General features: G+C 48.1%; 1 protein-coding gene across 1 annotated transcript in view; it reads left to right on the top strand.

Moving 5' to 3' along the window:
• Positions 1-260: 260 nt before the first annotated feature.
• Positions 261-22,023, top strand: part of wipf3 (WAS/WASL interacting protein family member 3) — a 30,682-nt gene continuing 8,919 nt past the window's right edge. The window contains exons 1-3 of the mRNA XM_045206817.1: positions 261-733; positions 6,620-6,719; positions 14,504-14,648. Coding sequence (XP_045062752.1) covers positions 6,642-6,719; positions 14,504-14,648 — 223 coding nt within the window. The 5' untranslated portion in view covers positions 261-733; positions 6,620-6,641. The remainder of the gene's footprint in view (positions 734-6,619; positions 6,720-14,503; positions 14,649-22,023) is intronic.

Below are 22,023 nucleotides of genomic sequence, written 5' to 3'. Positions count from 1 at the left end.
CAACCCTGCTTAGCTTCAGAAGAAAGCCAGCAGTGGGATGCAGGGTGGTATGCTGCCAGTCATAATTTAAGTTATGACAGTCTATTACAAATCAGTCTTGACAGTACTTTTGACACTATTTCAATCTGAAGGAAGTATGGTTTGAAGTGACTGAAATGCAACAGCTAGCTAAAATCTAATCGGTTGACTTCTGATTGGTCAGAGGCTTGGGTTGTCGAGGCGAGGAGGTGTGGCCTTGGCATTCCAACCTCGACGTCAACACAGCGTGGTCAGAGATATTACGCGCAAACAACAGCAGGCTTGACAAGACGAGGAGTAATTTCACACAACTTCAGAACAAACGTTTTTTTGTGTTCACTACTAGCCTACTTTTAATGAGACATTTGGCTGTGTGTCTCTGTCGCTACACTCACCATCACCAGTTGAAAGTTGGTGGAAAACTTCAGAGGAACCGTTTTTTTTTTCTGGAATAGTCAACGACCAACGCCGGACTACAAACCGCTATCACGACATTGTTGCTGTGTCCGGATTGTGATCTCCGGCTGTATAGCGGACTATAGCGGTGTGCTCGTTGTAGGGCTTGAATCCGACGTCTGGAACTGTAGCCAGTGACTGTAGACTAGTCCATCTCCCCAATAATAGACTCTATCTGCCCGGTCAGTGGCCCCGCGCTATGCGGTCAGAGTGCTGACGGACCAAACCGGAATCCTGCCCGTAATACATAGGCTTAGAGGTAAGTAGGCCTTTGATATAACGGAATGAAAAATGTTGATATTGAAAGAAAAACTTTTTGTCATAGCCCTATCTAGGCAAATGTGTGTTCATATATATTTTTACCTCTCTTGATACTGGAGTATAAGCAAAAAGCTTTAATCAAAACACATTTGTGAATGGAGGTCGAAACGCAAGTCAAATACGGGCTAATTAGGGATAATAAGGCAATTATGCAGTGTTGCAATACGCATGGTGTGGTTTCGCTCTCCAATTGGGATATTTGGGATTACCCGTTTCAATTCCTGTTTGGGTTGGAGATTTTTTACATGCCACACACGACAGAAGTGGGGGTGGCTGGTTGAGTTGGGCAGCAGTTGCTTGTGTCAGCTGCTCAGAATAGATCAGTACCCAATATCCACAAAACGTCTGAGTAAATCAAATTAAATGAAATCAAATGTTATTTGCCAAATGCGAATACAACAGGTGTAGACATTACCGTGAAATGCTTACTTACAGCCCTTAACCAACAATGCATTAATTTTTTTATAAAAAAGTAAAATAAAACAACAACAACAACAAAAAAGTGTTGAGAAAAAAAGAGCAGAAGTAAAATAAAATAACAGTAGGGAGGCTATATATACAGGGGGGTACTGTTGCAGAGTCAAGCAGGGGCACCGGCTAGTTGAGGTAGTTGAGGTAATATGTACATGTGGGTAGAGTTAAAGTGACTATGCATAAATAATTAACAGAGTAGCAGCAGCGTAAAAGAGGGGGATGGGGTGGGGTGGGGGGCAGTGCAAATAGTCCGGGTAGCCATGATTAGCTGTTCAGGAGTCTTATGGCTTGGGGGTAGAAGCTGTTGAGAAGCCTTTTGGACCTAGACTTGGCGCTCCGGTACCACTTGCCGTGCGGTAGCAGAGAGAACAGTCTATGACAAGGGTGGCTGGAGTCTTTGACAATTTTGAGGGCCTTCCTCTGACACCGCCTGGTATAGAGGTCCTGGATGGCAGGAAGCTTGGCCCCAGTGATGTACTGGGCCGTACGCACTCTGTAGTGCCTTACGGTCGGAGGCCGAGCAGTTGCCATACCAGGCGGTGATGCAACCAGTCAGGATGCTCTCGATGGTGCAGCTGTAGATGTGGTGTACTCCTCAATGCTATCTGAAGAATCCCGGAACATATTCCAGTCTGTGCTAGCAAAACAGTCCTTGAGCAAGGCACTTAACCCTAATTGCTCATGTAAGTCGCTCTGGATAAGAGCGTCTGCTAAATGACTAAAATGTAAATGTAATGTAAATGGTAGAAATTAGGTAGAACGGATTTAAGTTTCCCTGCATTAAAGTCCCCGGCCACTAGGAGCGCTGCCTCTGGATGAGCGTTTTCCTGTTTAGTTATGGCCTTATACAGCTCATTGAGTGCAATCTTAATGCCAGCATTGGTTTGTGGTGGTAAATAGCAGGTCCCCACCTGTCCATATTATATCATATTCATTACTATGTAAAATGCAAAACTGATCCTAGATCATCACTCCTAGCTCTGAGACACTTTGTGAATGGGTCCAGTGCTGTAACTCAGCCTGCTTGTGGAAGGAACAGGGGCTGCATTACCTAAAGGCAGTACAGACAGATCACTGTGTCTGGTAGGAGTGTTGGTCATTACCTAAAGGCAGTACAGACAGATCACTGTGTCTGGTAGGAGTGTTGGTCATTATCTAAAGACAGTACAGACAGATCACTGTGTCTGGTAGGAGTGTTGGTCATTATCTAAAGACAGTACAGACAGATCACTGTGTCTGGTAGGAGTGTTGGTCATTATCTAAAGACAGTACAGACAGATCACTGTGTCTGGTAGGAGTGTTGGTCATTATCTAAAGGCAGTACAGACAGATCACTGTGTCTGGTAGGAGTGTTGGTCATTATCTAAAGACAATACAGATCACTGTGTCTGGTAGGAGTGTTGGTCATTATCTAAAGACAGTACAGACAGATCACTGTGTCTGGTAGGAGTGTTGGTCATTATCTAAAGACAGTACAGATCACTGTGTCTGGTAGGAGTGTTGGTCATTATCTAAAGACAGTACAGATCACTGTGTCTAGTAGGAGTGTTGGTCATTACCTAAAGACAGTACAGATCACTGTGTCTAGTAGGAGTGTTGGTCATTACCTAAAGACAGTACAGATCACTGTGTCTAGTAGGAGTGTTGGTCATTATCTAAAGACAGTACAGATCACTGTGTCTGGTAGGAGTGTTGGTCATTATCTAAAGACAGTACAGATCACTGTGTCTAGTAGGAGTGTTGGTCATTACCTAAAGACAGTACAGATCACTGTGTCTAGTAGGAGTGTTGGTCATTATCTAAAGACAGTACAGATCACTGTGTCTGGTAGGAGTGTTGGTCATTATCTAAAGACAGTACAGACCACTGTGTCTGGTAGGAGTGTTGGTCATTACCTAAAGACAGTACAGATCACTGTGTCTGGTAGGAGTGTTGGTCATTACCTAAAGACAGTACAGATCACTGTGTCTAGTAGGAGTGTTGGTCATTACCTAAAGACAGTACAGACCACTGTGTCTGGTAGGAGTGTTGGTCATTATCTAAAGACAGTACAGATCACTGTGTCTGGTAGGAGTGTTGGTCATTATCTAAAGACAGTACAGACCACTGTGTCTGGTAGGAGTGTTGGTCATTACCTAAAGACAGTACAGATCACTGTGTCTGGTAGGAGTGTTGGTCATTATCTAAAGACAGTACAGATCACTGTGTCTGGTAGGAGTGTTGGTCATTATCTAAAGACAGTACAGATCACTGTGTCTCACACCTGTTGTGAAAATGCTCAGCCGACTGTTGCCTTATTTCCCTCCTTCTGGGGATACCGATTGTGTCCCAAATGACACCTTTTCCCATTCTAGTATATAGTCTATATAGGGAATAGAGTGCAATTTGGGATGCAGCCAGAGTCAGTGCCATTGAAGTTGCCTGACACAGATATGAGGATGGAAATAGTAAGAGAGGACATTCTGCCAGTTGCACACACACACACACACACACACGCACACACACACACGCACACGCACACACGCACACGCACACGCACACACACACACACACGCACACACACACACACACAAAGATGTGTCCCGTATAATGTACTTGCTAAGGCCAAGTGTTTTCCTGAGAACATGACCTGAGGTTTTCCTGGTCAGGACACTTTTGATGACAGTAATCTTAATCACTTACTGTACTGTACTATACTGTACTATACTATACTGTACTGTACTGTACTATACTGTACTATACTATACTATACTATACTATACTATACTATACTATACTGTAACCATCCCTCTCTTTAATCCACTCTCTCTCTCTCTCTCTCTCTCTCTCTCTCTCTCTCTCTCTCTCTCTCTCTCTCTCTCTCTCTCTCTCTCTCTCTCTCTCTCTCTCTCTCTCTCTCTCTCTCTCTCTCTCTCTCTCTCTCTCTCTCTCTCTCTCTCTCTCTCTCTCTCTCTCTCTCTCTCTCTCTCTCTCTCTCTCTCTCTCTCTCTCTCTCTCTCTCTCTCTCTCTCTCTCTCTCTCTCTCTCTCTCTCTCTCTCTCTCTCTCTCTCTCTCTGTCTCTCTGTCTCTCTCTCTCTCTCTCTCTCTCTCTCTCTCTCTCTCTCTCTCTGTCTCTCTCTCTCTCTCTCTCTATCTCTGTCTCTCTCACTTTCTATCTCTGTCTCTCTGTCTCCTTCTCTCTCTCTCTGTCTCCTTCTCGCTTTCTCACACACACACACACACACCATTGAGATACTGGAATTCATTGGGAATCCTCATGTCATGCATTTGGGCAAAACATTGACAACAAAAGCAGGTTCTGTTCTGGTTGTCATGCGACAGTGTTGCTAAGTAGCCTAATTCCACGCTACCTAAGCCTGAGACAGTGTTGAACAGAAGACACACTGGCCTCTCACTCTGTCTTTGGAAGACAGCTCTTCGAGGACATCTTCGAAGATTTATGAAGTCGTAAAACTTGGGTGTAAGTCTCTGTGTCATACTGTCAACGCTTCAGCCCAACATCTGCTGATTTTCTATCACAAAAGTAATCTTCTCAGATTCCATTCCGAAGTTGGAACTAAATATTCAAACTAAGGATTCCAACGAAGAAGAATTCCACTTTGCACTACATTCTGCAAGTTGTGGGTTTCCTGCTACTTTCTTAAGATGTTTCTGCAACATAGTCTTGGGTCGAGGTATGGAAGGAGGAAATCGAGTGTAACAGGTGTGAAAAAAGGAGAAGAAGAAGTAGGAAGAAATGAAGAAGAAGAAATAAAAGAAGAAGAAATAAAAGGAGAAGAAAGCAAGGAAGAAGAGATGTGGGTGCTTGTTGCAGCTGTTAAAAGGTTTTTATTTTCTGTTACTAGAAGTTAAAATTGTTGGAGGCAAATGTAGTATTGAAAATTCATCTAACATGTCTCAATAAATGAGGAATATAGCATACACTAAGTCGGTACCTGAAACGTTCTTGAAAAGTACATTCTTGAAAAGTGTTTTGCTCTAGGAATAATTTTTACTGAAACATTCCTATTCTTGAAAATACAGTTCTTAAAACGTTCTTGCAATTGAAAAGTACGTTCTTGAGACGTTCTTGCTCTTGAAAAGTACACTTGAAAATGTTCTTGCTCTTGAAAAGTATGGTCCTTAAACGTTCAGCTGATATGTTTTCCAGCCTGTCTTTACGTAAAGCCAGCAGAGGCAATTGGCCTGCTAGACAAAGCTAGGGGGGGCTGGAGGTTAAAGTGCTACTTCCTAGACAACAGAGGCCATTGTTCAACCCCTCTGTGCCCCCTCTCATACACACTTATGCGCTCGCACACACACAAACACAGACGTACGCGCGTACATGTACACACACATTCACGTGCGTGTACACACACACACACACACACACACACATACACATACATACACACACACCCCTGGGTCACCGCCAAGCATTGTGGGAAGGGGATCTTATATTTCCCTGGAGAGGAAGGAGTGTTCGCTGCTTCCTGTTTTCTGCGTCTCGTAGGGGAAGCACATCCTATCCAGCGAGACGGGAACGAGGTCGGGTCAGGTTGACCCCTTGAATAGAAGCTGCTCCTGGAAAAATCTAAAAGTCCCACAACAATGGAACTCATGTTAAAGTTGGATCAAACTCTCCTCTCCTTGGGCCTCCCAAGTGGCGCAGCGGTCTAAGGCACTGCAGTGCCCGAGGCGTCACTACAGATCCGGGTTCGAACCCGAGCTGTATCGCAGCCGGCCGCGACCGGGAGACCCCACGAGGCGACGCGCAATTGGCCCAGCGTCGTCCGGGTTAGGGGAGGGTTTGGCTGGCTGGGATGTCCTTGTCGCATCGCGCTCTAGTGACTCCTGTGGCGGGCTGTGGGCGCATGCACGCTGACACGGTCGCCAGTTGGACGGTGTTTCAGAGGACGCATGGCTCTCGACCTTCGCCTCTCCCGAGTCCGTAGGGGAGTTGCAGTGATGGGACAAGACTGTAACTACCAATTGGGGAGAAAAGAGGGTATAGAATAACATATATTATTTTTTAAATAAACAACTCTCCTTTCCTTAATCCCAGAGGAAGTAGTTGATCCAGGTTAAACCCACTACTGGACTGAAAACACTCTAGGTTAGTGTTTCTGTCTGAAATGGGTCTGATTCCAATCAGAAAACGTATCCCCTTCCTTCATTCCTTGACACTAATCTTTGTGGGTCTGAAAGGACATGAAAGGACCAGGTGTGATATGGTAATATGGAGTCATTACTGTGATCATTACTATCAACAACTTGATCAGTCAATGCATATGGTCAGTCATTAGAAATGGTCAGTTGCGTACTGGTTGTATGGTCACTCATGTTCTGTTCATTTCTTGTGTTCTGCAGGCCTGAGATTCTGTGGCCAGCCATGCCTGTCCCTCCGCCCCCTCCCCCTCCTCTTGCACCCCCTCCACCTCCACCACCCTGTGCTGCTCCCCCACCACAGGTAAGATACATTTACATTTTAGTCATTTAGCAGACGCTCTTATCCAGAGCGACTTACAGTTAGCACATACATTATTTGAATCGAACCCACAACCCTGGCGTTGCAAACGCCATGCTCTACCAACTGAGCTACATCCCCTGCCGGCCATTCACACACACACTTTGTGTCAACCACCTGGCTGTTATTTGCATTATTAATTAGAGGTACAGTTACAAGCACACACACACACAAACACACACTAGGGTAGAGAACAGACACAGTAGGACGGCAGTGTCATGTTTCCAGAGTAAGCTCTGTGTTCTCATGTTAAATGAGTTTCCTTTGATGGCTGGCAAAGCATGTCTATATAGGTCAGTGTGTCTATCTGTCACGTTCGTTTAAGGACGGGTCAGACCAAGGCGCAGCGTGAAATGCGTACATGTTTATTTCACCGATAAACATACGAAACAAAACATCCTCAGGCTGAACACAACACAAGCCTCTAACACGGACCAAGATCCCACAACGTAACACGCCAACAGGCTTCCTAAGTATGATCCCCAATCAGAGACAACGAGCGACAGCTGTCTCTGATTGGGAATCGCACCCGGCCAAACATAGACATACAATCCTAGAATGAAAACCATAGAAAACACAACATTGAACACCACACCCTGACTCAACATACCAGAGTCCCATAAGTCAGGGCGTGACACTATCTATATAGGTCAGTGTGTCAATCTCTGACCTGGTGACAGTTTGATACTGTGGATTCCACACACTGACAAAGATGTGTGCCTTATAATGTACTTGCTAAGGCCAAGTGTTTTCCTGAGAACATGACCTGACGAGGACAATTTATGTATCTCTCTCTCTCTCTCTCTCTCTCTCTCTCTTCTCTCTCTCTCTCTCTTCTCTCTCTTCTCTCTCTTCTCTCTCTCTCAATTCAATTCAATTTAAGGGCTTTATTGGCATGGGAAACGTGTGTTAACATTGCCAAAGCAAGTGAAGTAGATAGTAAACAAAAGTGAAATAAACAATAAATATTAACAGTAAACATTACACTCAGAAGTTTCAAAAGAATAAAGACATTTCAAATGTCAAATTATGTATATATACAGTGTTGTAACAATGTGCAAATAGTTAAAGTACAAATGGGAAAATAAATAAACATAAATATGGGTTGTATTTACAATGGTGTTTGTTCTTCACTGGTTGCCCTTTTCTTGTGGCAACAGGTCACAAATCTTGCAGCTGTGATGGCACACTGTGGTTTTTCACCCAGTAGATAAGGGAGTTTATCAAAATTGGGTTTGTTTTAGAATTCTTTGTGGATCTCTCTAATCTGAGGGAAATATGTGTCTCTAATATGGTCATACATTTGGCAGGAGGTTAGGAAGTGCAGCTCAGTTTCCACCTCATTTTGTGGGCAGTGTGCACATAGCCTGTCTTCTCTTGAGAGCCAGGTCTGCCTACGGCGGCCTTTCTCAATAGCAAGGCTATGCTCACTGAGTCTGTACATAGTCAAAGCTTTCCTTAAGTTTGGGTCAGGCACAGTGGTCAGGTGTTCTGCCACTGTGTACTCTCTGTTTAGGGCCAAATAGCATTCTAGTTTGCTCTGTTTTTTTGTTTGTTCTTTCCAATGTGTCAAGTAATTATCTTTTTGTTTTCTTATGATTTGGTTGGGTCTAATTGTGTTGCCGTCCTGGGGCTCTTTGGGGTCTGTTTGTGTTTGTGAACAGAGCCCCAGGACCAGCTTGCTTTGGGGACTCTTCTCCAAGTTCATCTCTTTGTAGGTGATGGCTTTGTTACGGAAGGTTTGGGAATCGCTTCCTTTTAAGTGGTTATAGAATTTAACGGCTCTTTTCTGGATTTTGATAATTACCGGGTATCGGCCTAATTCTGCTCTGCATGCATTATTTGGTGTTTTTCGTTGTACACAGAGGATATTTTTGCAGAATTCTGCATGCAGAGTCTCAATTTGGTGTTTGTCCCATTTTGTGAATTCTTGGTTGGTGAGCGGACCCCAGACCTCACAACCATAAAGGGCAATGGGTTCTATAATTGATTCAAGTATTTTTGGCCAGATCCTAATTGGTATGTCACATTTTATGTTCCTTTTGATGGCATAGAAGGCCCTTCTTGCCTTGTCTCTCAGATCGTTCACAGCTTTGTGGAAGTTACCTGTGGCGCTGATGTTTAGGCCGAGGTATGTATAGTTGTTTGTGTGCTCTAGGGCAACGGTGTCTAGTATGGGTAGTCAATGGTGTTTTGAATGTGGGGATGTTTGCCATAAGCGACATGCTTGCCCGAAAAGGGAGAAGGCGGAGGGAGGGGCGCAGGTGGTCCTCATAATGCCTGGGCCCACTGATGTAGGGAGAGGTGGGCCGACAGTGGTAGAGCAGCCACAAGCACCTGTTGCTGAGGAACAAGTTGTTTGTGTTGAGGGTGCTGAGTTGCAGCTTGACCCAGAGGGGATCATAGCGTCTGATGTGCAGCAGAAAAATATTGTTGTAGGAGGTAAGGACGGATCTGAGGAGCCATTTCCTCAGACTGGTGAGGAGATGCCCAGTACGAGTGATGGGTACAGGAGGGGGTTCAGGTGGAGCTAGTCTCCCAGGTAGTGGAGGAGATGCCCGGTACGAGTGATGGGGTTCAGGTGGAGCTAGTCTCCCAGGTAGTGGAGGAGATGCCCGGTACGAGTGATGGGGTTCAGGTGGAGCTAGTCTCCCAGGTAGTGGAGGAGATGCCCGGTACTAGTGATGGGGGTGCGAGTGGGGAGTGTTGAGAGGGATGTGGCAGAGGGGAGTCAGGGGTCTGTGGCCTCAGTTGAGGAGGATCAGGAGAAGGATATGGACATTTCTGATATCCCTGTTGATATGATAGCACCTGGTGACGACTCTATCTAGATAAAGGTAAATGGGTTCTTGGACCAGACTTTTGGGGAAATCTGTTAAATTAAATTGGCAGATTTTTTTTTTTATGTTGATAAGTTTGTGAGGTCAGCTGTGGTGTTACAGAAGATGGTGGGGTTAGACCAGTTGAGTGTGAAGAAGCGTCTTCCGCTTGAGGAAATGTTACTGCTATCACGGCAGCAAAGGGTGGTGGGAAGCATGGTAAGGTTAAGAGAAAATTAAAACAATGATGATTATCATGCCTCATAGGGTGCTTTTTTCTCTTTGTCTGGTTTCTCAGTGGTTTCTTCTGTTTTTCCTTTCTCTTTTCTATATGGACGTACTAAGGGTAGGTTCTCTCAATGTTAATGGAGAAAGGGACAGGAATAAGAGGGCTTGGATATTAGAAGTAATAAAACAGAAAAGGCTTAATGTAGTTTTTCTACAGGAGACACATAGTGATGAGGAAAATGAGGTTGACTGGGGTATGTGGTGGGAGGGGCAGCATATACTCAGTCATGGTACTAATTTCAGTGCTGGGGTGGCAATTTTGTTTTCCTCAGGCTTAGGGGTGACTGTGGTATCTACAACAGAGATTGTCAAGGGTTGGGATTTATTGGTCAAGGTGGATGTTATGTTTTTTTTATTTTTATGTTTATGCTCCTAATGAGGGTACAAAGCGTATTGCTGTATTTGATCAAATAAAGGAAACCTTAAGACAGTGTGACCAAGAGGGGTGTATGGTTTTAGGGGGGGACCGGAACTGTACAGAGACAATACAGTCGTGGTCAAAAGTTTTGAGAATGACACAAGTATTGGTCTTCACAAAGTTTGCTGCTTCAGTGTTTTTAGATATTTTTGTCAGATGTTACTATGGTATACTGAAGTATAATTACAAGCATTCCATAAGTGTCAACGGCTTTTATTGACAATTACATTAAGTTTATGCAAAGAGTCAATATTTGCAGTGTTGACCCTTCTTTTTCAAGACCTCTGCAATCCACCCTGGCATGCTGTCAATTAACTTCTGGGCGACATCCTGACTGATGGCAGCCCATTCTTGCGTAATCAATGCTTGGAGTTTGTCCGAATTTGTGGGGTTTTGTTTGTCCACCCGCCTCTTGATGTTTGACCACAAGTTCTCAATGGGATTCAGGTCTGGAGAGTTTCCTGGCCATGGACCCAACATTTCGATGTTTTGTTTCCCGATCCACTTAGTTATCACTTTTGCATTATTGCAAGGTGCTCCATCATGCTGTAAAAGGCATTGTTCGTCACCAAACTGTTCTTGGATGGTTGGGAGAAGTTGCTCTCGGAGGATGTGTTGGTACCATTCTTTATTCATGGCTGTGTTCTTAGGCAAAATTGTGAGTGAGCCCACTCCCTTGGCAGCAAACCCCACACATGAATGGTCTCAGGATGCTTTACTGTTGGCATGACACAGGACTGATGGTAGCGCTCACCTTGTCTTTTCCGGACAAGGTGTTTTCCGGATGCCCCAAACAATCGGAAAGGGGATTCATCAGAGAAAATGACTTTACCCCAGTCCTCAGCAGTCCAATCCCTGTGCCTTCTGCACAATATCAGTCTGTCCCTGATGTTTTTCCTGGAGAGAAGTGGATTCCTCGCTGCCCTTCTTGACACCAGGCCATCCTCTAAAAGTCTTCGCCTCACTGTTCGTGAAGATGCACTCACACCTGCCTGCTGCCATTCCTGAGCAAGCTCTGCACTGGTGTTGCCCCGATCCCGCAGCTGAATCAACTTTAGGAGAGGGTCACGGCGCTTGCTGGACTTGCTTGGGCACCCTGAAGCCTTCTTCCAAACAATTGAACCTCTCTTCTTGAATTTCTTGATGATCCGATAAATGGTTGATTTAGGTGCAATCTTACTAGCAGCAATATCCTTGCCTGTGAAGCCCTTTTTGTACAAAGCAATGATGACGGCACGGGTTATTAAATGGAATTTTGAGTCCTTGAGACGTGTGTTTTGTCAACAGTATACTGCTCTGCTTAACTATTGAAGTTAAAGAGACTATCAGGGCCCTTGAACAGGACATCAAATCTATTGAATTGAAGTTGCTCACTCAGAATGACCCCAGACTAGACATGAACTTACAGGACAAGAGACATGAACTGAGGTCGTTTTTACAGGAAAGAGTGAAGGGTGCCTTGATTAGGTCTCGCTTTGCTTCCCTCAAAGATATGGGTGCTCCTAAAGCTTCTTTTTTTTTAACCTAGGGCTGTCGACATGGCAACACAAACAGTTGGTCTGCCTTCGTCTCCCTGATGGGAAGGTGACCACGGATGACGGTGAGATGCGCCAACATGCCGTGGATTTCTACTCTGCCCTCTATAAGGCGGAGGATTGCGATCCTCTGTGTGCTGAACAGTTGTTAAATGGACTTCCTCAATTGGGCCCTGAGCAGAGAGCTGCTTTGGACTCTGGCATTACTCTGCAGGAGCTGTCCACTGCAGTTATGCAGCTCTCATCAGGCCGAGCCCCTGGCATCGATGGTTTACCATCTGAGTTTTATAAGCACTTTTGGGGGTCTATTGGGGGGGATTTTTTATGAAGTGGTGTGTGAATATTTTCATGAGGGTTCTCTTCCTGTATCCTGTCAACGTGCTGTGCTTTCATTGTTGCCAAAAAAGGGGGATTTGGCTCTTTAAAAAAAACTGTTGCATTGCTGTGTGCAGACTATAAAATGATATCTAAGTGTCTCTCAAACAGGTTGAAAGAATATCTGGGGCTGTTGGTCCACAAGGACCAGTCTTACTGTGTACCTGAACGCTCTATTGTTGATAACTCGTTTCTAATATCAGGAGAAGGCTTTTGACCGTGTGGACCACCAGTACTTGTTCAAAACAATGAAAGCCTTTGGGTTTGGGGATGTTTTTTTTTGTCTTGGATCAGTTTACTGTATGCTGGGGCCTCATGGATGGTGAAGGTGGGGGTGGTTTGAGCTGCCCCATCCCCGTCCATAGGGGTATTAGGCAGGGATGCCCAATTTCAGGACAGTTATATTGTCTGGCAAATGAACCAATGCTTTGTTTTTTAAGAGCGAGGCTTACTGGTTTCTCTGTGCCAGGGGTTATGAAGGGTCCCACGATAGCATTGTCTGCATATGCAGATGACGTGGCAGTTTTTATTACAGGGGGTGAGGATGTTGAGGATGTTAAGGTTCTCAAACAATTTAAAGGTGTATGAAGGGGCCTACACAGCTAGAGTTAATTGGGAAAAGAGTGAATCGCTGTGGGCAGGTCAGCTTCAGACAGGGTCCGCTCCACAGTTACCGGGAGAAGGTGTGTGCCAGATTGTCTAGGTGGAAATGGGTGCTACCCCAGCTGTCTTATAGGGGAAGGGTGCTGGTAGCCAATAACCTAGATACAAGAGCTTCAGAGGACCCTTGTCAATTTCTTCTGGTCTGGACAACATTGGATTAAAGCTGCAGCCCTGTACCTGCCACTGCACGAGGGTGGGCAAGGCCTGGTGGACATTTCTTCCAGGATCATGGCTTTCCGGCTTCAAGCAGCCCAGAGACTGTTGTACAGTGACGGTTCTAGCTGGGTTGACACAGCCTACACATTGATGAGGAGAGCGGGCTGTTTGGGCTTAGACAAGCACCTTTTCCTCTTAAAGCTAGAGGGGGGTGATTTGTCTGCCCTGACTCCATTCTATGAGTCTGTTATGCTGCTTGGAGAGTTTTCGACATGTCCCGTAATGCCGGCACAGCACCAGGGATGTAGCTTTTTGAAGAGCCCCTTTTTTATAACACTGTCATCCAGTCCCGTGCTGTGGGTTCAGCCAGCCTACGTTTATGCCTGTTAGGAGTGGGGCGTACCAAGCTGGGTCATCTGATGCGGAGCAGGAGCAGATCGTTGGAGGAGCTGGGAGAAAGAGCGGGGATCCAATCATCTCGCCTACTGAGGAAGGTCGTAGCTGAGGTCTGCGATTCCTTGTCAGTACTTCATCGGCAGTATGTTACTGATACTTCCAATTCTGATCGGTGGACGGAGTGTCTGGATTATGTGTTCCCTGCACTGAATGTTAGTGCTGTGGCGGGGGCGTTCGAGGAGAACGTGGGGATGCTGCTTTCCTTCGATACCCCGGAGCTGGGGGAGTTCAAGGAGGTGGGAAAGAAGGCCATGTACAAAATCTGTGTAAAGGTGTCTCGTGCTTCTTCCCTGGAAGGGGTAAAATCGTTGAGGTGGGCGTGTGCGTTTGGTCCAGGTGCCTCCCCAAAAGGCTGTTGGCGGTCTTTATATAAACTGCTTATTGATAAGAGGACAGCTGACCTCCAATGGAGGATAATACATGGAGCCATAGCCACCAACATGCATCTGGTACACCTGGATCTTACTGTTGGGGAGGGGTGTCCATTCTGTGCTGAGTCTGAACCTCTGGCACATCTATTCTTACAGTGACCCAGGTTGGTCGGGATGATTGACCTGATCACTAATTGGTTCTCAGCTCTGGGAGAGGTTTTCTCTTTCCAACTGTTTATATTTGGGCCAAAGTACAGGTTCAGTCGAAGGGGTGTAGTTCTCTTACTTAGCTTTCTGTCAGGGGCAGCTAAATTAGCAATTTGGAAGACACAAAAGAACAGTATTCGGGGACAGGGGTCTGTGGATGTGGTGGGAATGCTGGAGGGGATGTTGGCAGCGAGACTGAGGGTTGAGTTTGCCTATTACAAAATGGTTAATAACATTGGCCTGTTTATGAGTATATGGGGCATTCAGAGGCTGCTGTGTTTAGTTACTGTGGAGGAAGATTTGGTGTTGTGTCTTTTAATTGATGTTTAACCATGTTTTTGTTTGCTTGAGTGTTTATTGTGTTGTGGGTTCCCAGACCCAATAACGTTTTTTTTTTAAAAACTCTTAAACTCTCTATCGTTCTCTTTCTCTCTCCTAGTCTCGGCCAGACCCTCCTAGTCTCCAGAGTATTAGTGTTGGAGGAGGAAGAGGAGGGAGGAACGCCCTGTTAGAAGATATCCAGAAAGGAGCCAGGTTAAGGAAGGTTGTACAGGTCCATGACCGTAGCGCACCAGTTGTCGACAGTGAGTACACACACACACACACACACACACACACACACACACACACACACACACACACACACACCGTCACCCGCTTACCTTCCCTTTTGTCTCCCCAAACATCCCCTAAAAAAAATCCCTTTTGACCTCTTTTAAACCAATCCCCAATTGACATAGCTGAGAGAGAGTCCACGGGACACAGATAGAGAAGGTATTTCAGCTTGTGTCTGAGTTTCACTGTTAAATGATTCTCACATGGGACTGCTCTCTGTGACTCACTGTCATGGGGAACAAAATGAGACTGGGAGAGAAAGAGAGAATGTGTGTTTGTTTGGGATAGGGAGAGAGAGAAAGGAATGGAATCGTAGAGAGGGGAGAGAAAGAGGAAGGGAATCGTAGAGGGGGGAGAGAAAGAGGAAGGGAATCGTAGAGAGGGGAGAGAAAGAGGAAGGGAATCGTAGAGGGGGGAGAGAAAGAGGAAGGGAATCGTAGAGAGAGGGGGAGAGAGAGAAAGGAATGGAATCGTAGAGAGGGGAGAGAAAGAGGAAGGGAATCGTAGAGGGGGGAGAGAAAGAGGAAGGGAATCGAGAGAGGGGGAGAGAGAGAGAGAGAAGGGAATCGTAGAGAGGGGGAGAGGAAGGAATCGTAGAGAGAGAGAGGGATGAAGGGAATCATAGAGGGGGGGAGAGAGAGAGGAAGGGAATCGTAGAAAGGGGAGAGAAAGAGGAAGGGAATCGTAGAGGGGGGAGAGAAATAGGAAGGGAATCGTAGAGAGGGGGAGAGAGAGAGCGAGAGGAAGGGAATCGTAGAGAGGGGGAGAGGAAGGGAATCGTAGAGAGAGAGAGGGAGGAAGGAATCGAGAGGGGAGAGAGAGAGGAAGGGAATCGTAGAGGGGGGAGAGAGAGAGGAAGGGAATCGTAGAGAGGGGGGAGAGAGAGAGAGGAAGGAATCGTAGAGAGGGGGGGAGAGAGAGAGGAAGGGAATTGTAGAGAGGGGAGAGAAAGAGGAAGGGAATCGTAGAGGGGGGAGAGAAAGAGGAAGGGAATCGTAGAGAGGGGAGAGAAAGAGGAAGGGAATCGTAGAGGGGGAGAGAAAGAGGAAGGGAATCGAGAGAGGGGGAGAGAGAGAGAGAGGAAGGGAATCGTAGAGAGGGGGAGAGGAAGGGAATCGAGAGAGAGAGAGGGAGAAAGGGAATCGTAGAGGGGGGGAGAGAGAGAGGAAGGGAATCGTAGAAAGGGGAGAGAAAGAGGAAGGAATCGAGAGGGGGGAGAGAAATAGGAAGGGAATCGTAGAGAGGGGGAGAGAGAGAGGAAGGGAATCGAGAGAGGGGGGAGAGGAAGGGAATCAGAGAGAGAGAGGGAGGAAGGGAATCGTAGAGGGGGGAGAGAGAGAGGAAGGAATCGTAGAGGGGGGAGAGAGAGAGGAAGGGAATCGTAGAGAGGGGGAGAGAGAGAGAGGAAGGGAATCGTAGAGAGGGGGGGAGAGAGAGAGGAAGGGAATTGTAGAGAGGGGAGAGAAAGAGGAAGGGAATCGTAGAGGGGGGAGAGAAAGAGGAAGGGAATCGTAGAGAGGGGAGAGAAAGAGGAAGGGAATCGTAGAGGGGGAGAGAAAGAGGAAGGGAATCGTAGAGAGGGGGAGAGAGAGAAAGGAATGGAATCGTAGAGAGGGGAGAGAAAGAGGAAGGGAATCGTAGAGGGGGGAGAGAAAGAGGAAGGGAATCGTAGAGAGGGGAGAGAAAGAGGAAGGGAATCGAGAGGGGGAGAGAAAGAGGAAGGGAATCGTAGAGAGGGGGAGAGAGAGAAAGGAATGGAATCGGAGAGAGGGAGAGAAAGAGGAAGGGAATCGTAGAGGGGGGAGAGAAAGAGGAAGGGAATCGTAGAGAGGGGGGAGAGAGAGAGAGAGGAAGGGAATCGAGAGAGGGGGAGAGGAAGGGAATCGAGAGAGAGAGAGGGAGGAAGGGAATCGTGAGAGGGGGAGAGAGAGAGAGAAGGGAATCGTAGAAAGGGGAGAGAAAGAGGAAGGGAATCGTAGAGGGGGGAGAGAAATAGGAAGGGAATCGTAGAGAGGGGGAGAGAGAGAGAGGAAGGAATCGAGAGAGGGAGAGGAAGGGAATCGAGAGAGAAAGAGGGAGGAAGGGAATCGAGAGGGGGAGAGAGAGAGGAAGGGAATCGAGAAAGGGGAGAGAAAGAGGAAGGGAATCGAGAGGGGGAGAGAAATAGGAAGGGAATCGGGAGAGAGGGGGAGAGAGAGAGGAAGGGAATCGGAGAGAGGGGGAGAGGAAGGGAATCGTCAGAGAGAGAGAGGGAGGAAGGAATCAGAGAGGGGGGAGAGAGAGAGGAAGGGAATCGTAGAGGGGGGAGAGAAAGAGGAAGGGAATCGTAGAGAGGGGGAGAGAGAGAGAGGAAGGGAATCGAGAGAGGGGGAGAGAGAGAGGAAGGGAATTGTAGAGAGGGGAGAGAAAGAGGAAGGGAATCGTAGAGGGGGGAGAGAAAGAGGAAGGGAATCGTAGAGAGGGGAGAGAAAGAGGAAGGGAATCGTAGAGGGGGGAGAGAAAGAGGAAGGGAATCGTAGAGAGGGGGAGAGAGAGAAAGGAATGGAATCGTAGAGAGGGGAGAGAAAGAGGAAGGGAATCGTAGAGGGGGGAGAGAAAGAGGAAGGGAATCGAGAGAGGGGAGAGAAAGAGGAAGGGAATCGTAGAGGGGGGAGAGAAAGAGGAAGGGAATCGTAGAGAGGGGGAGAGAGAGAAAGGAATGGAATCGTAGAGAGGGGGAGAGAAAGAGGAAGGGAATCGTAGAGGGGGGAGAGAAAGAGGAAGGGAATCGTAGAGAGGGGGAGAGAGAGAGAGAGGAAGGGAATCGTAGAGAGGGGGAGAGGAAGGGAATCGTAGAGAGAGAGAGGGAGGAAGGGAATCGTAGAGGGGGAGAGAGAGAGGAAGGGAATCGTAGAAAGGGGAGAGAAAGAGGAAGGGAATCGTAGAGGGGGGAGAGAAATAGGAAGGGAATCGTAGAGAGGGGGAGAGAGAGAGAGGAAGGGAATCGTAGAGAGGGGGAGAGGAAGGGAATCGTAGAGAGAGAGAGAGGGAGGAAGGGAATCGTAGAGGGGAGAGAGAGAGGAAGGGAATCGTAGAGGGGGAGAGAAAGAGGAAGGGAATCGAGAGAGGGAGAGAAAGAGGAAGGGAATCGTAGAGGGGGAGAGAAAGAGGAAGGGAATCGAGAGAGGGGGAGAGAGAGAAAGGAATGGAATCGTGAGAGAGGGGAGAGAAAGAGGAAGGGAATCAGAGAGGGGGAGAGAAAGAGGAAGGGAATCGGAGAGAGGGGGAGAGAGAGAGAGAGGAAGGAATCGTAGAGAGAGGGGGAGAGGAAGGGAATCGAGAGAGAGAGAGAGGGAGGAAGGGAATCGAGAGGGGGGAGAGAGAGAGGAAGGGAATCGTAGAAAGGGGAGAGAAAGAGGAAGGGAATCGTAGAGGGGGAGAGAAATAGGAAGGAATCGTAGAGAGGGGGGAGAGAGAGAGAGAGGAAGGGAATCGAGAGAGGGGGAGAGGAAGGGAATCGTAGAGAGAGAGAGAGGAGGAAGGGAATCGTAGAGGGGGAGAGAGAGAGAGGAAGGAATCGTAGAGGGGGGGAGAGAGAGAGGAAGGGAATCGTAGAGAGGGGGAGAGAGAGAGAGGAAGGGAATCGTAGAGAGGGGGGAGAGAGAGGAAGGGAATTGTAGAGAGGGGAGAGAAAGAGGAAGGGAATCGTAGAGGGGGGAGAGAAAGAGGAAGGGAATCGTAGAGAGGGAGAGAAAGAGGAAGGGGAATCGTAGAGGGGGGAGAGAAAGAGGAAGGGAATCGAGAGAGGGGGAGAGAGAGAAAGGAATGGAATCGTAGAGAGGGGAGAGAAAGAGGAAGGAATCGTAGAGAGGGGGAGAGAAAGAGAAGGGAATCGTAGAGAGGGGGAGAGAGAGAGAGAGGAAGGGAATCGAGAGAGGGGGGAGAGGAAGGGAATCGTAGAGAGAGAGAGGGAGGAAGGGAATCGTAGAGGGGGGGGGAGAGAGAGAGGAAGGGAATCGTAGAAAGGGGAGAGAAAGAGGAAGGGAATCGTAGAGGGGGAGAGAAATAGGAAGGGAATCGAGAGAGGGGGAGAGAGAGAGAGAGGAAGGGAATCGAGAGAGGGGGAGAGGAAGGGAATCGTAGAGAGAGAGAGGGAGGAAGGGAATCGTAGAGGGGGGGAGAGAGAGAGGAAGGGAATCGAGAGGGGGGAGAGAGAGAGAGGAAGGGAATCGAGAGAGAGGGGGAGAGGAAGGGAATCGTAGAGAGAGAGAGGGAGGAAGGGAATCGTAGAGGGGGGGAGAGAGAGAGGAAGGGAATCGTAGAAAGGGGAGAGAAAGAGGAAGGGAATCGTAGAGGGGGGAGAGAAATAGGAAGGGAATCGAGAGAGGGGGAGAGAGAGAGAGGAAGGGAAAAGGGGGAGAGGGGGAGAGAAGGAATCGTAGAGAGAAAGAGGGAGGAAGGGAATCGTAGAGGGGGGAGAGAGAGAGGAAGGGAATCGTAGAAAGGGGAGAGAAAGAGGAAGGGAATCGTAGAGGGGGAGAGAAATAGGAAGGGAATCGAGAGAGGGGGAGAGAGAGAGGAAGGGAATCGTAGAGAGGGGAGAGGAAGGGAATCGAGAGAGAGAGAGGGAGGAAGGGAATCGTAGAGGGGAGAGAGAGAGGAAGGGAATCGTAGAGGGGGGAGAGAGAGAGGAAGGGAATCGTAGAGAGGGGGGGAGAGAGAGAGAGGAAGGGAATCGTAGAGAGGGGGGGAGAGAGAGAGGAAGGGAATTGTAGAGAGGGGAGAGAAAGAGGAAGGGAATCGTAGAGGGGGAGAGAAAGAGGAAGGGAATCGAGAGAGGGGAGAGAAAGAGGAAGGGAATCGTAGAGGGGGGAGAGAAAGAGGAAGGGAATCGTAGAGAGGGGGAGAGAGAGAAAGGAATGGAATCGTAGAGAGGGGGAGAGAAAGAGGAAGGAATCGAGAGGGGGAGAGAAAGAGGAAGGGAATCGTAGAGAGGGGAGAGAAAGAGGAAGGGAATCGTAGAGGGGGAGAGAAAGAGGAAGGGAATCGTAGAGAGAGGGGAGAGAGAGAAAGGAATGGAATCGTAGAGAGGGGAGAGAAAGAGGAAGGGAATCGAGAGGGGGAGAGAAAGAGGAAGGGAATCGAGAGAGGGGGAGAGAGAGAGAGAGGAAGGGAATCGTAGAGAGGGGGAGAGGAAGGGAATCGTAGAGAGAGAGAGGGAGGAAGGGAATCGTAGAGGGGGGGAGAGAGAGAGGAAGGGAATCGTAGAAAGGGAGAGAAAGAGGAAGGGAATCGAGAGGGGGGGAGAGAAATAGGAAGGGAATCGAGAGAGGGGGGAGAGAGAGAGAGAGGAAGGGAATCGTAGAGAGGGGGAGAGGAAGGGAATCGTAGAGAGAGAGAGAGGGAGGAAGGGAATCGTAGAGGGGGAGAGAGAGAGGAAGGGAATCGTAGAGGGGGGAGAGAAAGAGGAAGGGAATCGTAGAGAGGGGAGAGAAAGAGGAAGGGAATCGAGAGGGGGAGAGAAAGAGGAAGGGAATCGAGAGAGGGGGAGAGAGAGAAAGGAATGGAATCGTAGAGAGGGGAGAGAAAGAGGAAGGGAATCGTAGAGGGGGGAGAGAAAGAGGAAGGGAATCGTAGAGAGGGGGAGAGAGAGAGAGAGGAAGGGAATCGTAGAGAGGGGGAGAGGAAGGGAATCGTAGAGAGAGAGAGAGGGAGGAAGGGAATCGTAGAGGGGGGAGAGAGAGAGGAAGGGAATCGAGAAAGGGGAGAGAAAGAGGAAGGGAATCGAGAGGGGGGAGAGAAATAGGAAGGGAATCGTAGAGAGGGGGAGAGAGAGAGAGAGGAAGGGAATCGAGAGAGGGGGGAGAGGAAGGGAATCGTAGAGAGAGAGAGAGGGAGGAAGGGAATCGTAGAGGGGGGAGAGAGAGAGGAAGGGAATCGTAGAGGGGGGAGAGAGAGAGGAAGGGAATCGAGAGAGGGGGGGAGAGAGAGAGGAAGGGAATCGTAGAGAGGGGGGAGAGAGAGAGGAAGGGAATTGTAGAGAGGGGAGAGAAAGAGGAAGGGAATCGAGAGGGGGGAGAGAAAGAGGAAGGGAATCGAGAGAGGGGAGAGAAAGAGGAAGGGAATCGTAGAGGGGGGAGAGAAAGAGGAAGGGAATCGTAGAGAGGGGGAGAGAGAGAAAGGAATGGAATCGTAGAGAGGGGAGAGAAAGAGGAAGGGAATCGTAGAGGGGGGAGAGAAAGAGGAAGGGAATCGTAGAGAGGGGGAGAGAGAGAGAGAGGAAGGGAATCGTAGAGAGGGGGGAGAGGAAGGGAATCGTAGAGAGAGAGAGGGAGGAAGGGAATCGTAGAGGGGGGGAGAGAGAGAGGAAGGGAATCGTAGAAAGGGGAGAGAAAGAGGAAGGGAATCGTAGAGGGGGGAGAGAAATAGGAAGGGAATCGTAGAGAGGGGGAGAGAGAGAGAGAGGAAGGGAATCGTAGAGAGGGGGAGAGGAAGGGAATCGTAGAGAGAGAGAGGGAGGAAGGGAATCGTAGAGGGGGGAGAGAGAGAGGAAGGGAATCGTAGAGGGGGGAGAGAGAGAGAGGAAGGGAATCGTAGAGAGGGGGAGAGGTAGAGAGGGGGGGAGAGAGAGAGAGGAAGGGAATTGTAGAGAGGGGAGAGAGAGGAAGGGAATCGTAGAGAGGGGAGAGAGAGAGAGGAAGGGAATCGTAGAGAGGGGGAGAGGAAGGGAATCGAAGAGAGAGAGAGAGGAAGGGAATTGTAGAGAGGGGGAGAGAGAGAGGAAGGGAATCGTAGAGAGGGGGGGGGAGAGAGAGGAAGGGAATGGTAGAGAGGGGGGAGAGAGAGAGGAAGGGAATCGTAGAGAGGGGGGAGAGAGAGAGAGGAAGGGAATCATAGAGAGGGGGAGAGAGAGAGAGAGGAGGAAAAGAGTAACAGAGAAAAAGCCCAAGAAGGAAAGTGAAAAGGATAAAGGATGAAGGATGGAAGGGGATGAAAGGCTGAAGAGAGAGAACAGGAGCAGAGAGAGAGATGTGTAGTTAATTTAGAGTTGTGGATAACAGTGACAGAAGAGAGAGAGAGGTGTAGTTAGTTTAGAGTTGTGGATAACAGTGACAGAAGAGAGAGAGAACAGGAGCAGAGAGAGAGAGGTGTAGTTAGTTTAGAGTTGTGGATAACAGTGACATAAGAGAGAGAGAACAGGAGCAGAGAGAGAGAGGTGTAGTTAGTTTAGAGTTGTGGATAACAGTGACAGAAGAGAGAGAGAACAGGAGCAGAGAGAGAGAGGTGTAGTTAGTTTAGAGTTGAATCGTAGAGGGGGGAGAGAAATAGGAAGGGAATCGTAGAGAGGGGGAGATAGAGAGAGAG

This window comes from Coregonus clupeaformis, chromosome 24, assembly GCF_020615455.1.
Source record: "Coregonus clupeaformis isolate EN_2021a chromosome 24, ASM2061545v1, whole genome shotgun sequence".
NCBI classification, from domain to species: Eukaryota; Metazoa; Chordata; class Actinopteri; order Salmoniformes; family Salmonidae; genus Coregonus; species Coregonus clupeaformis.
Note: the sequence above shows the minus strand (reverse complement) of the source record. Positions and strands in the feature narration are given on the sequence as shown.